This window comes from Mesoplodon bidens, assembly GCF_964165515.1.
Source record: "Mesoplodon bidens genome assembly, chromosome: 2".
NCBI lineage: Eukaryota > Metazoa > Chordata > Mammalia > Artiodactyla > Ziphiidae > Mesoplodon > Mesoplodon bidens.
Window position 1 is genome coordinate 16,129,186 of NC_138177.1, and position 14,978 is coordinate 16,144,163.

A 14,978-nucleotide genomic window follows, 5' to 3' on the forward strand; every position below is an offset into this window, starting at 1 on the left:
TGGGAGGGCTTTCTCTAGTTGCGGCGAGCCGGGGCCAGTCTTCATCGCGGTGCGCGGGCCTCTCACTCTCTCGGCCTCTCTTGTTGCGGAGCACAGGCTCCAGATGCGCAGGCTCAGTAGCTCTGGCTCACGGGCCCAGTTGCTCCGCGGCATGTGGGATCTTCCCAGACCAGGGCTCGAACCCGTATCCCCTGCATTGGCAGGCAGATTCTCAACCACTGCGCCACCAGGGAAGCCCGGAACTCAACGTTTTAATGCATATTATAAAATATTTTAAAAATCCAGGCAGGTTTCTGAGAGGTACAATTTCCCAGAAGGAAATGGAGGGACTGTAACACATATGGTCCTGATGGATATTTCAAGTGTTAGAGAGAATTTGCACTCGTTACTTTAGAATCAGAATCTCTGAGTGGAAAGAGACCCTAAGCCGTTTAGTCCAGCCCAGTTTCAGAGAAAACAAACAAAGCCAGGAAAATGTAGTAGAACAGGTCACAATCAGCTGTGAATAAATGAAATCAAATATATTTACCAATTTTTTTTCTCTAAAATTTTTTGGAAAATGTTGACATTTTCCAGGGCTTAAAGGTTAACAATGAATTTAACCGCACTGTTTGATGTCGTCAATGGGTAGTAATTAAAAAAAAAAATAAAGTCCTTTCAACTCTATTTTTTATTACTTTTAGAAGGAAACATTTAAAGCACAAAGACAATGACTGCTTATAAATAACATTCTCAAACATCGTGTTTATTCTTTCATTCTTTGTTGTACTATTAATATACCTTTCTACTAAAAGAAAAAAATCCAAAATATTCTTTGCGAAACAACTTCATTTTACAATACCCATTTAGATCACTTTTTTTTTTTTTTTAGAAAGACAGAGTACAGGAGGAAATGGTTTTAAAAGGCATGTCAACAGTGATTTTTCTCTTTCATGAAATATCTGCTCAAAATGAAAATATATTGAAGAGAAGCAATTGTCAGTCAATTAATTGCAAGAATATCAATTCACAATGCTAAAATAAGAATATTAATAAAATGCAATTATTTTGCCATCATGTCCGTATATGGCACACATATGTGCCCTGTAAACATACCTATATGTATACATTAGGCATATCTTTAACCCTACTTGTCTTAACTTCTCTTTGATAGAAACAGTGTGTGTTATAAAATCTATGTTTTAAAATGCTGAGACCAATTAATTGGTAAATTTTAGTTAGCAATGGATTTTCTTTTAAAGGGGTATCATATAATTAAAAAATAAAAGCAAATAAATTTGAGGGGGGAACATAGCCTTAAAAATTGCATTTGGGGAGAAAGAAGGAAAAAAGGAGGAAGGAGGGAGGGAAGGAAGGAAGGAAGGAAGGAAGGAAGGAAATGACCCCAACACACAATCTGATTAATATCAAGTATAACACATATATAAAGGCAAAAAGTTGAAGTGCTAATATAGCCACACTCACCCTCTCTCGGCTACTGCTGGGACTGGATAATTTGGATAGTAGTGGAAGAGACCAATGCACTCTCTAAAATTTTTAGTACAAGCAATTAATTTGATATGAAGCTTTAGATACTGTAGAAGAGTTGGCTTTATGAAGAAGAGAAAAATCTAACCACCTTTTTAAGGAGATATGATTGATACATTCTAAAGGATGAATTCCTTTGGATGCTTTGGGTTCTATGGGCATAGGAGCCAGTAAAAATTAACTATAACTCAATATAAAACATAAATTAGTGAACTTCATATCTTAAAAGATATTCAACTTACATTACAAATTGCATTTTTCAATTGGATTTATTTCTCCGATTCAGTTCAGGTCCACGCAGAACTTCAGGTGTGCATTGATTTTTCTTAAATTTCACTGAAAGGTGAAGGGATACATGTGCTCCTGGTGCATGTCTGTGTGAGAGCTGGGGGGATGCTTGGGATGTTGCCACCTCTCTGCTTTGAGTACTGATTCACATATTCTGTATAGTTAAACACTTCCATAGGATAAGAGATGTTTGAAATCCTCTGTGAGTCACAGAGAGGGCACTAGATGTCAAGATTGAGACCTTTCTTCTATCAGGGGAAAATATAAAGATGAATTGTTTTGGGGGGCTGAGTTAGAGAGCACCCAAGCTCAGTGATATCTTAGAGAAGGTTTGCTTCAGAAGGTTGGTACCTGCCCAGGAGGACAAGAAAAAGTTTTCATACAGCTACAATATTTAGTTAAGGAGTTCCCCTGTGCCAGCTGGTATATATGGTCTGTTCTTCTTCACTGTGAGGGTTAGAACATGATAAAGTGAAAAAGACGGTCAAGTCCTCAGGAATTTAGGATCAGTCAGTCTCACAATAATCTCCTTGTGTGTTATCAGTGGCTCCACATTTGGCTTTTCAAAATTCTAGGATTTTAGAAGATCTTCGGGCAATGGTATTAAACAAGCAAACAAATAAACAAACAAAAAGAAACTTTTGAACAGATCCTAGAGCACTGTATACTACCATAAAGAAGTTTTAAACTGGAATATAGACAATTTTACCCCTTACATAGATAGAATGAGTAGTCAACAAAAACCTTTTTTTAAAAATGGCAGATTTCCAGGTAACAAACTTGTAGAAAAGAATCATACAACAAGGTTACTTTATCCAATGAGAATGCTCACCTGATAGCCTAAGAAGAGCATAAGAGCAACTCACCTGGTAGTCTATAGTCCTCTAACCAACTTGTCTTTTACCACGATACTCCTAGGAAAGAAGGTAATTCTTAAAAGGAATGCGTCCTTAAAAGGAAATCTGGCAAACCATTAGGCCTTTCAAATAGCAGGCTGAACTTCCTCTCCCTAACCAGCAGTATTTTCTTTAGGGGACCACCTGGGACAGGTCTATTACATGCACAAACCTCCTCTCCCCCCTTAAAAAACTCTTGGGGATTGACAAATTTCCAAAAGCCTATTAGACAGGAGCCCAGAGGAATTTTATCACAGTAAAACTACTCTGTATGATACCATAATGGTGCAGACATGTCATTATATGTTTGTCCAAGCCCATAGACTGTTCAATACCAAGAGTGAACTGTAAGACTAACTGTGGACCTTGGGTGATTTTGATGTGTCAACGTAGGTTCATCAATTGTAACAATGTCCCACTCTGATGAGGGAAGTTGATAACGGGAGGCCGTGCATGCATGGGAGCAGGGGATTTATGAGAAATCTCTGTACCTTCCCCATAATTTTGCTGTGAACCTAAAACTACTCTGGAAAAACAAAGGGTTGGACTTCCCTGGTGGCACAGTGGTTGAGAGTCTGCCTGCCGATGCAGGGGACACGGGTTCGTGCCCCGGTCCGCGAAGATCCCACATGCTGCGTAGCGGCTGGGCCCTTGAGCCATGGCCGCTGAGCCTGTGTGTCCGGAGCCTGTGCTCTGCACTGGGAGAAGCCACAACAGTGAGAGGCCCACGTACCAAAAAAAAAAAAAAAGAAAAACAAAGGGTTAAAAAAATAAAATCATTAGAAGGGTGATTCACGTGAGTTATCTTGGCCTTCATTCAACCAACAAAGGCCATTATAAAGAGAATATTATTATTAGTCCTTAATAATGGAGATAACTAATCAACATCTAAACTAAGAACAATTTAGAATCTCTGACATGAGGAAGCAGATGATTCAGATTTAACAATACGAGGCACAAAGTAAAAATGAATTGTTTTGCTTGGTTTGAAGGTAACTGCTTAGATGTTAGAAAGGGCAAATCAGTACCTTTCATTTTTTGTTCACCTTGTATATGGGCTGGACCATTGCCAGAAATCTGAATTCTTGGGAGAGCCACTTAAATCTTCGAATAAATTGAGTCGATATTCTAACTTACTCTGATGGTTAAAATTTAAAATCAGTTTACTACAGTTGAGTTGATCTTAAAAAAAATATCAACCTTTGGGAAGCATGAGGTAGAAGGAAGTCTAGATTAATGGAATTTACAGTTCAGTCATGGTGAATTTAAAAAATATTTTCCTTTCCATAATTCCTTTATGTTCTAAAGGAGGTAACATTTATAAAATCTGCATTAAAGTCGTGTCGAGGGCACTCTGGTGATCACAACGATGAGGTTTATTTTTGTCGACATGTCAGAGGGAAACATTAATGGCTGTTTGTCAACTGTGAACTTCATACGACACTGTCCAAGGATAGACAATGGGTGTCACCCTGTTAGAGAATCCTAACAAAAAAGCCATGTTCAAGGAATATGAAATTGGCCAGCCTTTCAAACAGAGATGTGCTTAGGACTTCACTGATGTGATGATAGGTGTTTTCGGTTACAACAGACAGGGCTGATGTGAAACACAACCCTTTCCGGCTAATCCCATTTTAGAAACATGCGGGTGTGCTCAGTTGCCAGGGCATGGAGCACACACGTGAATGAATCCAGCTAAAGCATTAGAAATTATTGACATACAAGATCAAAATAAATAGGAGAAATTGAGCTGTTCTTTGCACCTAGAATGTAAATCGCTGAAAAATTTTGAAACATAAAGGTTTTTACTTTAGCACCATGAAGTGTGATGAAATCCCATTTCTATCACTGTGGCAGAACTGTACGCAGCTAGGAAGCTAGAGTGACAAGTTTGAGGCTTTGATGTTAGATTTCAGCTTCAAAAATAGAAGCTATGTTGTAATTTTAGAACAATGGGATACATAGAGCAAATACAACTGGTAAAACATCTCTTCTTTGCTTTTCTTCTTAGGCGGATTTTCCTGAATTGGAGGCAGTTGTTGTAGGGTTGCTTTTTGGTAGAGGAAATCCAAGTCCTAATCCTTTTGGCCTCTGCATGGCTTGAATCGGCTCAGCGATCCCCTTGCCATCTCGTCCGAGACCTGACCCAGGTGTCCAGCCCATATTCTGGAGCATTCGATTTCCAATGTTGTTTTCTAGGATGGGCTGGGCGTTTTCTCCTACAAATCCTGAAATTAGAAAATGACACACACACACAAAAAAAACCCAAACCACTGTTATTTATGAACACAAGTGAAGAGCCTCTTAGGCTAAGAAAACCACATTTTCCTAAGTTTTTCTTTCAACCAGGTTGTTGATTCACCTTTGGATAAGGAGCTTGCTGTAGCAGAGGGATCAGTGAAAAAAGGGCCTTGGTTAGTTTCAGCTCTACCACTTAGTAGCTGATTAAGTTATTTAAACTCTTTGGGCTTCTGACTTCTCATCTGTAAAACAGGCATAACACAAAGCCATCAAAACTCAACTACCAGGTCATATCTTGTGGTTACTCTTCCTTGACAATTAAAGAAGTGATCATCAAGCAACTAACATTAGAGACTGTGTAGGAAGAAAAGGGGTGAAAGTATTGTAAAACCACCTTTTAGTGAGAACATATTCAGTACAGTCTCCTGTAATGGGGCTTCCCCAAAAGTCTGTTGTAGAACTTTGAAGGATATAGTATTTGCCCACCATTCCGTCCTGAGGGCTCCAGGGATAAAGACCTTTCCAAAGATCTGCAGGATGCCTGTGGCATACCAGCTCAGTCCTGGGTCCAGCACGTTTCTGCTCTGAAATGTGGGCTATGTTTTCCTAGACAGTCTGAGGGCTGAAATGAGCAGTTGTTGACAAAATCACTCACTACTCTCCAAGGCTTGTGAGTCAGATGTCTCTTTGGTACCAACCCATGAGCTCCCTGCACCCCTTTCCCATCCTCATCCATCTTTCCTCCCTGATTTGGGATTATGACAGCACCTTCTACCCCACCTCACCCCCCCAAAATTGGGATTCTCTGTCCTACTTCTCTAAGATTGTGTTTAGCGTGGTGATACAAGGCACAGAAGGCTCCTTAAGCACCAGTAACAAAAAATATTATCTATGGGACCGCAGCATAGAGTTCTATTTCTTGACCTGGGTGGTGGCTACACTAATGGCCAAATTATTATTGTGTTTTAAAACTGTATCTACACATTTCGATGTATTCTCTGGTATATGTATCTCACAGTAAAAAAATAAAATAATAATAAAGAAAAGAAATGTCAGGGTTGAACTAACAGTATATTTAATCTGGTAATTTGTATCTGGCTTTCTGGGGAATAGTGAGTGGGTTGTTCCTTGTGATTCTAACTTACAGAAGGAAATTGCAAATAGAGATGAGTTTTATAACCGAAACTGATGCGTTTTATAACTGAAACTATAGAGTAATCATCAGTTGATTTTTGCAAGACCTTTACCAAACATTTTGATATTCTCAATCTTCAGTACATTTTCTGACTGAGAATAGAATACACTGTTGCCATTTGCTGACTTCATTACAGGGAGTGAGAACTGGGTTACCACAATAATGAGTTGGTTTTGGATTTGTCAAATTGGTTCTTAGCTCATTGAAACAAGTATCTTAACATGTAATAGAAAAAACCGGGCTTCCCTGGTGGCGCAGTGGTTAAGAATCTGCCTGCCAGTGCAAGGGGCACAGGTTTGAGCCCTGGTCCGGGAAGATCCCACATGCCGCGGAGCAACTAAGCCCATGCGCCACAACTACTGAGCCTGCGCTCTAGACCCCGCAAGCCACAACTACTGAGCCAGTGTGCCACAACTACTGAAGCCTGTGCACCTAGAGCCCATGCTCTGCAACAAGAGAAGCCACAACGATGAGAAGCCCGTGCACCGCAACGAAGAGTAGCTCCCACTCGCCGCAACTAGAGAAAGCCCGCATGCAGCAACGAAGACCCAACGCAGCCAAAAAACAAACAAGTAAATAAGTAAATTTATAAAAAAAAAAAGAAAAAAAAAAAAGAGAGAGAAAACCTTCAACTGCAAACAGCTTGAATGGCCAAAGAAAAATTCTGGACTAAAGTTATTTACTGCTTGACAAAGGCAAAATATACATACACAGAGATTTTACATATATATTTAAGCTACATAAAAATATACATATAAATACATATAAAATATAAAAAATGCAACTCTTAATTACCAAAAAAACAAAGAGAAGCATTTTGTCAGAACTCTTGTTTAATATAATAACAAAAAGGCAATAAAGTTTTTTTAAAGTTTTTACTTTGAAATTATGATAATGGTGACAACAAAGACAGACCACCAAGGCATCTAACTGTTTTCCAAACAGCTGCTGCTCAGGTGTGTCAGGTTAAATGGTGTACTAACATTTTGTCTTATATCCCTAATTTTTTTGTGATCTCCATGAATTAATTTAATTCCATCTATAATCTAAGATCAGATCAGAGGGCTAATGCTGCTTTAGGTTACACATCAATTTAATCATATTTTCAATACAAGAGCTTTCAAAGGTTCAGGTTTAAAATTTAATATTTAAGAAAAAATATGAGGTCAATTTAAAACATCTCTGCACAAATTGCTAAATTGTGGTCAATTCTCAGTTCTGAAGTGAATAGTAAATAACTGATTCACTCTTGTAATTTTAAAGTGTTGGTGTTTCAAGCATGGTGGCCTAGCAGTGGCCACCCTATTCCTCCCATGCTTTTTTGTCTATATTTTTAATTGAAGTATAGTTGATTTACAAGGTTGTGTTAGTTTCCGGTGTACAGCAAAGTGATTCAGTAATACATACATATATATACATATATGTATACACATATATATATTTTTTAAATATTCTTTTCCATTATGGTTTATTACAGGATATTGAATATAGTTCCCTGCACTATACAGTAGGACCTTGTTTATCTATTTTATAAATAGTTGTGTGTATCTGCTAATCCCAAATTCCTATTTTATCCCACCACCCCCCCATCCCATTTCCCCTTTGGTAACCATAAGTTCATGCTTGGTTTTTATACAGGCAGAAAAGAATCCATTCTCTCTCTTTTTAATGCTGGTTTCATTTCTCTTCGTAACAAAAAATAAAATAAAGCATTATATTTACAGTAAAAGAAAATAATATTTAATTTCTCAAATGTTAAATCTTTCCACACTGAAACAAAGATCCCAGAAACAAACAAAAACAATGGCTTTTCTATACAACTTGAAAAAAAATGACAACAGATACTTCACTTTTCACGGGAAATGATTCTAGAGTGAGATCTACTATTGGTCGCTCATCCTTCTTTTATGAGATTAAGACATGGGAGTGGAACAGCTCAGTCTCAGCACAGCATCCTACAACCATCATTTCCTTTTCTTTTGTTCCTAGCAGTGCGAAATCCTTTAAGCCCTTTCCTGGGAGGCTCTCCTGCTCGCGCAATTTTAGCAACACAGAGCCTCCTAACCCTTCTGCAAGTCCTGCTCCCAGCCCCCTTTCTGCTGGATCTCTTATATCTATTACAGCTGAGTCGGTCCTTTCCCCTCAAATCTTCCAAAGTGTATTGTGGATGGTAGTTCACTGGTGTAATTGGCTCAAGAGATGAAAATCTTGTATCGGTCTCTCTTAGCTGCTAATATATCTAGCTGACTGCAAGCCTAATTGGCACCTTGTTTAGTCATTTGGCTCCTAAAGTGTTGTATTGATGTTGGATAAACAGCCAGTGGAAGGGGAGGTGACACATGCTGCTTCCCACATAACAGCTAGTGCATTGCTTCATTCCCGACCCTGTATTCAGAAGGCTTTTAATGGTGTATGTTCATTCTTTCTTCCCATCCATCCTCTTTCCCCATTACTTTACTAGCCAGCTGAAGGGAAGGATTATTGTTATTATTATATGTGACATTATTAGAATTGCAATTTATAATACTGTCTTCTGTTCCCAGTCACTAATTTAGGGACATGGGTTTTTGATTGCTGTTAAGAAAAGAAACAGCATTGAGCACAGTTTGGGATGTGAGAAAGTGGTAGGTGTTACTACTTTTTGTCAAATGTTTTAATTATTTCTTAATATAGAAAAGCCTAATTCAGACCATCCTACATTTAACTGCAATATTTCAGACATTTTTCATGGGAATTTTGTTAAATAAAATCAGTTCAAATAGATAACTGCTTAAAATACAAGCCACTTTTTAGAAAGTGAAATGTAAAACTAGTTTCTTGGGGTTTTTTTAAATTTAATTAATTAATTAATTGATTAATTAGTTGGCTGCGTTGGGTCTTCCTTGCTGCGGGTGGGCTTTCTCTAGTCGCAGTGAGCGGGGGTTACTCTTCATTGTGGTGTGTGGGCTACTCATTGCGGTGGCTTCTCTTGTTGCAAAACACGGGCTCTAGGAGAGTGGGCTTCAGTAGCTGTGGCACGTGGGCTCAGTAGCTGTGGCGCACGGGCTTAGTTGCTCCGTGGCATGTGGGATCTTCCTGGACCAGGGCTCGAATCCATGTTCCCTGCATCAGCAGGCAGATTCTTAACCACTGCGCCACCAGGGAAGCCGGTTGTTTTTTTTTTTTTTCTTAAATGATGAAAACTTTGCATAGTAGGGAGTGAAAAACATGGTCAATATTGACATGTCTGGAGAAGGGAGTGTTTTTTTTTTTTTTTTTTTTTTTGCGGTACGCGGGCCTCTCACTGTTGTGGCCTCTCCCGTTGCGGAGCACAGGCTCCCGACGTGCAGGCTCAGCGGCCATGGCTCACGGGCCCAGCCTCTCCGCAGCATGTGGGATCGTCCCGGACCGAGGCACGAACCCCTGTCCCCTGCATTGGCAGACGGACTCTCAACCACTGCGCCACCAGGGAAGCCCGGGGAGTGTTTTTATTAATAGATGTTTTGGTTATACAGAAACATTTTTTATGGAATGATTGTATATCAAAGAATTGTGTTTTCAGAGAACTAAAGAAATCTTAAAATAAAACTGTATTGTTCTGAAGGCACACAGGTATGTTTGTTGCTATAATATGATCAGGACCATTTATGGTCTACCTACTACGTACCTGGCATGTGATTTAATTGCTAAGCATGTGACATTCGTTATCTCCATTCCTCATGACAGTTGTGCAGGGGGGAATTATAATGGGCCTGAGAGAGATGAAGTACTTGACCGTTACCATATCCTAAGCTAAGATTCAAACTTTGGTTAAGCTTACTCTTAAAGCCTACATACTTGCCATTACCTACACTGCCTCCCTATGAGAATTAATGGCAAATAAACAATTTTAGTGGAGATGATGCTCCAAACCATTAAAAAAAATAATTGGGTTACATATTAATTGCAATATTAACTTCTCTCAATTTGCATTTGGACAGTATTCAGCATAGTACACACAGTGACATACTTGGATAACTTAAAATATAATGGTGCAGTTCTGAGAGATTACCAGTGCTTCTGTAGCCATCATTTCTTTTGATCTTCTGTAGCAACCTGAAAGATTATTATTGACTCCACTTACAGAAGAAACTGAGGTTTAAAGAGGAAATGCACCTGCCCAAAGTCAACTAGTCAGAAAGTGCCCCAGTTAGAACTTGAATTTAGGACATCTGAGTCTTAATGTTACCCTTATCAATGTTACTGAACATTGATCTTAAAATATTCTATCACCATTAGTTTCTATTATGTCATTTCTTCTGCCACATTTCCCCAAATGACTGAGATTTTAATATATCCATAAATTTCAAACTCCTGGAAAAAAACTGCTAAACTAGCATAGCAAGTCTGTTTGAAGAGTGTTTCAACTTTCCTGAAATACCTCAAAATTCCCTTTGTTATTAACCCAGCTACTCTAGCTTTCGTTGGCTGATATTTAAATGACAATTTATGTTTTAGTTGTATTTATTGTAAACAGCATATACTGAATTTTGTTCTTTTATTCATTATGATAATCCTTGAATTTAATTGATGCATTTATTCCATTTACATTTATTGTGATTACAGATATATTTGGATTATTTTTACACTATTACTTAATGCTATTTACCTTGCTTTTTCTATACATTTTTGTTTCCTCCTTTCTGGCATCTACTGCTTGCTTATACAGCTTGAAAATTCCATATTATATTTCTATACTTCTAATGATTACTTTTAAACGTTAACATGCATACCTGACTTATTATTCCCTCACATTTTACATATTATTGTTGTCCAGAGTTTTAGCTCCATCTTACTTTTATACACCCAGATTAATCCTTTTTATGGTCATTGTCACCATCATCATTATTACTTTTATATATTCAATGTAAGTTTAGCTTTATGCATGTTTAACAATTTCTTTGCTCCCAACTCCTTCTTGATTTTTATTCTTTTTCCTTTTTTCATGGATTCCATTTTCTTCTACATGAGTTATTAAATTTAGTAATGATGGGTCTTTACCTGAAAATGTCTTAATTTCATCCTCACTCTTGGGAAATAATTTAACTGGACAGAAAACTCTATGATGATTCGGTTATTTCATCTCACACTTTGAAAATATTCTCTAATTTTCTGGATTGCACCATTCTTTTTAAGTTTGTTGCCAGTGTAATTTCATTCCTACGTAGGTTATATCTTATCTCCTTGGTTGCCCTTAAGTTCTTCTCTTTGTCTTTGGTGTTCTAAAGTTTTATTACAGTGTGTCTAGGTATGACTTTATTTATATTTACAACTTCTCAATAGACTTGTACTTTTTGAACATGAAGATTCAAGTTTTCTTCATTTTTAAAAATTGTGCTATTTTCATTGAATTCTTTCAGCATTCTCCTGGAATAGTGCACTTCCCTATCTTTCTACTTTTTCTGGACGTTCTATTGTATTAGACATATATTGAACTGCATGCTCCTTCAAGTACTCTGGCTATTCTTTTATATTTTCCATATTTTTATCCCTCTGTGCTTCTTTTAGGTAGTTTCTTCAGATCGCTCTTAAAACTCACTGGTTTTTTTTTTCAGCTGTATCTAATGTGCTGTTCAACCCATCCAGTGAGTTTATAATTCTCAAGATATTTTCATAATAAATAAAATAATCTCAAATTTCTACTTGGTTCTTTATCACGTGTCGTTTCTTTTTTCAGTTATTCCCCTTCGTTTTGAATGTTTTAATAATGAATTCTTTTAGTTTTGGTTTGTGAGGTCATCTTCAGTAGGTTTTCATTTGTGGTGGTTCTTGAGACTTGGGGTTGAAGGTGTGTACCTCTAGAGTGGTTTTGCACTTGCATCAAAGACCAGTTTTTATGCTAATTTTTGGCTTGGTGTCATTTTAAACTAGAAACTCATATGTGAAGGTAGCCTCTTGGTTACAAATCTTCAGAGAGTTTTCTACTTGGAGCCTAGGTGGAAACCAGATTCTTAATTTTCCTGTGCTTGTGGGTGAGTTTTGTTTCTAGTCTGCCCTGTCCTGAGGATAGAGCTTGTCAGACATTCTGGCTTGATAAGGAGCCTTACACCAGCTCCCCGGCTTGCCTCTCTTTCCACAAGGGCACTAACCAACAAGCCTCAAGGTTTCCGAGGCTGGCATAGGCATGGGGGTGCTTGGGACCATTTCTCTCTTTCTTTCCTGCAGTCTCAGCTATGCATCTAAAGGAGATGGTTTCACATATTATTCAGCATGTCCAGGTATTCTGTGGTTTGAGCACTTTCTCATTATTTAGTCTTTCATATTGTCAGGAACAGCAATTATTTTCTATCTAACATGCGTGCTTACCTTCTTAAGTGTTTCTTGTATCATATGACAATGGAGAGCTGTCTAAGACTCTACTGAGACACATGACTGAAAGGTGGTTCATATATCCAAGAGGGAGAGAGTTACATACTTCCTAGGCTTTTGCAATATGTTTAGATACAGTTAGGGTTCAAAATGAATAACAATAATCCCCCCCCCCCCAGTAAAGTCTGCCTGTTTTAAAATCCTGGAAGAGATAAGATAATCTACAGTGGTCATACAGATCCAGTGATAAAATTAAAAAAAAAAATAGGGGACTTCCCTGGTGGCACAGCAGTTAAGAATCTACCTGCCAATGCAGGGGACACTGGTTTGATTCCTGGTCTGGGAAGATCTCACATGCTGAGGAGCAACAAAGCCCGTGCGCCACAACTACAGAGCCTGTGCTCTAGAGCCCGCGAGCCACAACTACTGAGCCCATGCGCCACAACTACTGAAGCCCATGTGCCTAGAGCCTGTGCTCCACAACAAGAGAAGCCACCGCAATGAGAAGCCTGTGCACCACAACAAAGAGTAGCTCCCCTCGCCCCAACTAGAGAAAGCACGCGTGCAGCAACGAAGAGCCAGCACGGCCGGAAAAGAAAAAAAAAAAAAAGAGGTTAACGTGGTAAATTTAAAATATATAATTATTGATAAGATAAATTTGGACAACGGAAGAGACACAGTACCTTGAAAAGGAGCTTGGTTACATCAAACATTTCCTGATTATGTTCAGTATGACTTAAAAGCACTCCTTTTAAAAACCTTCACCCATTACGATTTACAATCTGCCTTTATTGCCTTCAATCTTCATAAAGATTATTTTATTATTGAAATATCAGTAGGATGCAGAGGAGAAGTCACAGAAAGCTGTGATGTAACTCCTTGCTAAGAACTTGCATGTCCACAAAGACACAGTTTTGCTGGAGCAATATCTACACTGAGATATTGAACTTCTAATTTAAAATGTAGAGAAGAAGGTCTACTACTTATGATGAATACTTTCCCTATGATAATATTTCAATAGAAAGCAAAATAGTAACAGCAAATGCTAATTATGGATAACAATGAATTTAGTAATACATAGTGGACAAAACATTTTTTAAAAAATGTGGTAGCCACAATATCTCAATAAACATACTTAAGTCTTTTTAGTATCAGATCCTCAGTAAGCTATGACTTCTACCAAAAACCCAAGACCATAACCAACATTGCTGACGGCCTTTTAAAAACGTGTTAATAATATTCCTAGTTTGCTCACTGCTTTTCTTCACCTTTACAGATGACAGGTTTCAAACTATAAAATGCATTCTGCTGGCAAACCTTGCTTCAACAGTTCTCAGTTTTATAATAATAAATCTACATTCTTTGCTACTGAGACATCCACTACCTTTTGGTATGTGACTTTGAATGAGGCAGAGAACAAGCCATACATTTAAAAATCAATACCTAACCTTATCAATATTCATTTTACTTTGTCAATACAAAATACGAAGGTGAAAGAGCAGTAAATAAGCTAAAGCACTGAAATAAATTCGGTGTTCCTGTCACAATTAATAAATGTTCAACCGATAACACTACTGGCTAGTCTATAGCCTTACTTAAATTATGCTTCAGTGTTATTGTTACAACAGGGTGAGTAAAATTTTCAATACACTAGCAGGTAAAGATGATCAGATTTTGGGTTATTAATTTCATAGGGAACTTTAAATCTTTAAAAATATTATTTATTATGGATAGAGTATATAACTGTTCAGCATCTTAAATTGTTGTATAAACACAGTTTGGGATTATAAAGTGCCTAATTATAGTTTTCTGATAAACGTTTGCTAAATCTTTTCTAAATCTGCTATTTGATGACATAATATTTCATATATAAATCAGAGGGGATCATCCAACAATATTCAGACTGTCAGCCTTTTAACTCTCATTTCTGATTTCAAATCAGAAAGTGTTACCTTCTCCTGTCTTTTTCCAGCTTAGACTGAATGTTGACTAAAGGTAGAAGGAACTGTGAAAACACATCTCAATTCAGTGTGTTTTCTGGGAGGTCTATAAGGGCCTATAAAATGGCAAAATAACTCTACATGTTAACTCAACTTTGGAAGCTTATAAAGATAAGATTCTTTGTTATGAGATTAACTATATTCCAGAATTTGAAAACTATAATTTTTGGAGACAAGATGATTTAGGATTCATAACCTTATTATCAAAGTGCATTTATGCAAAAGCATTTCTTACTTGAATTTGGAGAATAATCTTCACCTTAGAGTTGATTCATTTGTATTGGAAGATATTCTTTTTAAAACTAAGGATTTTTAAGTAACCTGATTCTCTTCCTCTTTGAGGGGAACGGTTATGCATGGATTGTAAAAATGCATTGAAAATGAGTAACCTAATTCTCTAACTCCAATACTATTGGATTAATTACAAAAATGCATTAAATTTCTGAGTTATGTTCTTTTAGGTAAATAATCTAGTAATAGAATCAAAATCTTGAGTCTTAATAG

General features: G+C 37.5%; 1 protein-coding gene across 2 annotated transcripts in view; it reads right to left on the reverse strand.

The window, feature by feature from the left end:
- Nucleotides 1–680: 680 nt before the first annotated feature.
- Nucleotides 681–14,978, reverse strand: part of GPATCH2 (G-patch domain containing 2) — a 168,202-nt gene continuing 153,904 nt past the window's right edge. The window contains exon 10 of one of the 2 annotated variants that reach the window (XM_081226151.1): nucleotides 681–4,939. In XM_081226151.1, the coding sequence (XP_081082277.1) occupies nucleotides 4,719–4,939 (221 nt within the window). In that variant the 3' untranslated portion in view covers nucleotides 681–4,718. Of the gene's footprint in view, nucleotides 4,940–4,973; nucleotides 5,195–14,978 lie in introns of those variants that run through there. The other variant, XM_081226154.1, reaches the window with a different exon arrangement.